Source organism: Pteropus vampyrus, unplaced genomic scaffold (assembly GCF_000151845.1).
Source record: "Pteropus vampyrus isolate Shadow unplaced genomic scaffold, Pvam_2.0 Scaffold47, whole genome shotgun sequence".
NCBI classification, from domain to species: Eukaryota; Metazoa; Chordata; class Mammalia; order Chiroptera; family Pteropodidae; genus Pteropus; species Pteropus vampyrus.
The window spans coordinates 591,653-594,324 of record NW_011888828.1 but is presented as its reverse complement, the minus strand read 5'-3'; the positions used below and the strand labels follow the sequence as shown (position 1 = coordinate 594,324).

At 38.1% G+C, this 2,672-nt stretch overlaps 1 protein-coding gene across 1 annotated transcript in view; it reads left to right on the top strand.

Annotated features, from left to right (window-relative positions):
• ELP3 (elongator acetyltransferase complex subunit 3) overlaps positions 1–2,672 on the top strand; it is a 77,720-nt gene that overhangs the window by 25,567 nt on the left and 49,481 nt on the right. Inside the window, exon 8 of the mRNA XM_011359340.2 lies at positions 1,871–1,997. Within this exon, the coding sequence (XP_011357642.2) occupies positions 1,871–1,997 (127 nt within the window). The remainder of the gene's footprint in view (positions 1–1,870; positions 1,998–2,672) is intronic.

Sequence of the window (2,672 nt, the reverse complement as noted above, 5' to 3'; positions counted from 1 at the left end):
ACCTTAAAGGCTATTTACTTTAATAGGATTTGAGTAGACATGACCGGGGTTGTGCTAGGAGAGGGAAGGAAAAGGGAAGAGCCATGGTCAGCCTCTTAGAAACAACTAAGAAGAATGCCAGGCTAAGGATGGCGGAATCTTTCTCTTAGGTAAGAATAGGTCTGTTGAATATTTTTTGAGCACAGGGAGTAGTCTGATGGGTATTAGGCTTGAGAAAGTTTAACCTGAATAGAATGCATTCTTGTAGAGGAAGACTCAAACCGGGAACGTTGGTTGGATGGCTGCAGTATTCAAGGGCTGTTCTAGAGAAGTACCTATGGCGATGAAGAGTCTTAAAAGTCAGGGAAGCTTTTTGAAGAAAATGGCATCTAAGCCGACATCTAACAGGAAGAATATGAGTTCGGTGGTGAATGGGAAAGTTGTTTCTGGCAGAAAGAAAAATATGAGCAAACTGCTGAGCATGAGAGCAAATGGCACATATAGGGAATTCAGAGTGGTTTAGTTTGGTTAGAGTGTAGAGCATGCGGTAGAGTGGTAAGAGGTGAGGCCGAAAAGGTTGGCAGAGGGGCCTAATTATGAGGAGCCTTAGGAGTCAGCCCAGGGAGTTTGGGTTTAATCCAAGGACAAGCCATAAGCTAAGTTGTAATAAAAGCCTGTTTGCCTTTTGGAAAGATCACTTTATGGGAGTCACAGTATGGAGATGGATTAGGAAGAGCAAGCTAGAAGGAAGACCAGTTAAGAGGCTGTTGTAGGAATGTAAGGAAGAAATGATATCCTGAACAGAAGTAATGACCGTGTTTGGTGACTGACTGGAAATGAGAGTCAGAGAGTGGGAATTAGAGGAGGCTTGGAGGGAACATGAGTTTCATTTTAGATATACTGAATTTTAGATTCTCGTAGACCAACCAGCTGAAGATTTGCTTTAGAGCAAGGCTGTCCAACAGAACATTCTGCAATGATTGAAATGTTCTGTACCAATATGATAGTGCAGCTGAGGGCCTGAATTTTTCATTTTAATTTAAATATAAAGTTGAATAAATATAAAGTTGAATAATGTCCCTAGTGACTGTAGTATTGTACAGTGCAACTTTAGAGTTTTGGTTATTTGGGTGGAGATCAAGAGAGAGGCCTGGCCTAGTCATATAAACTGGGAAGCCATTAGCAAAAAGAGATGAGAAGTTGAAGCCATGGAAATGGATGAGAACATCCAGAGAGTGGGGTGAAGCCCTTGGTTTCCAGGAATTTTTCGTGGTGAATGGGAATGTCTTGGTGGTGAAAGGATTAACACAGGCTTCAGTCTTCAGTAACCCCATACTCTTATTAGGGCTTGCCTCCTACTTCAGTGTGGCACTAGAATGTTAAGATGATTTATCCAGTTGACCCCAAGTGATTCAGCCTTGTCACTAAATCATTCTCTTTTTCTCACTTTTTTAAGGACCCTCCAACCCACCAGAGTGAAATCTATTTTGTATAGAGGTGTGTCTGTCTCTCTCCCCCTCCCCAAATATTTCACAAGATTTTAAAAAGAAAGAACATAACAATATGCTGCTTCTGAATGGTTTTGAGCTCATTCTGATTTTAAACTAGATATTTACATTAGTTAGTTTATTTTGGCTGATGATGCTACAGATAATTTTAGTGTCAGAACTTTGAGTAGGTACATAAGGGAATTTCTGAGAAATATCTCAGAAGTAAAAATGATTTACTTCTAGGCCTTCTCAGAGGAAGATGTATAAAAGACTTTCTGAGATTTCTTTTCCCCAACTATATTATTCTGTTTCATGTCTCCGAGATAGTTTTTCCTCTGCTCCTTGTGTTAACCTTGTTGCCCATTTACATGTGTAACAGGTAGTGATTTTTCTTCCCTCAGGGGCCACACTGTGAAGGCAGTATGTGAGTCATTTCACCTGGCCAAAGATTCTGGTTTCAAAGTTGTGGCTCATATGATGCCTGATCTGCCAAATGTGGGACTAGAGAGAGACATTGAACAGTTTACAGTAAGTGTTACCTTAAACCAGGCTAATTTCAAATGCCTCTGCATGCTGCTTCTACCTTCTCTGCTTGTTTTGGTTATTTAGTATTGATTTTTCCTCCATTACTCAATGCATTCTCATTATGGAATAGTAGAAACACAGAGAAAGAGGAGTCACTTATAGCCCCAACACCAAATAAAACTCTAACATTTTAATTACTGCCCATTCAGGACTTTGTTAGGCTTAGGCTTTTTAAATTAAAGTATTACCACTTTTTGATATTGTAAATACACTGCAGGTAAACAGTTTTATGCCTATAACTTTTTGTACTATTTAGGATTATTTTTTCAGGATAAATTCCCCAAGGTAGAAATATCAGGTAAAAGTGTAAATACTTTAAGAATCTCACCATATTACTTAGTTGCTTTTCAGAGAATTGTAACAATTTACACTAATTTCAGCAGGATTATCTTTTCTCCCAAGCAATTCTCTCCTGTTTATTTTTTAATATAGATGCACACACACACACACACACACACACACACACACACATAATATTTTTATGTTTGCTAATTTGATGGAGAAAAGGACAGTTTCAACTTGCATTTTATGACAGTAATTTTCATATTTGTATGTAATTATAATTCTTTCATCTTTTTGGAATTGTGTATTTTTTATTCTCTAATTACTCTATTGGAT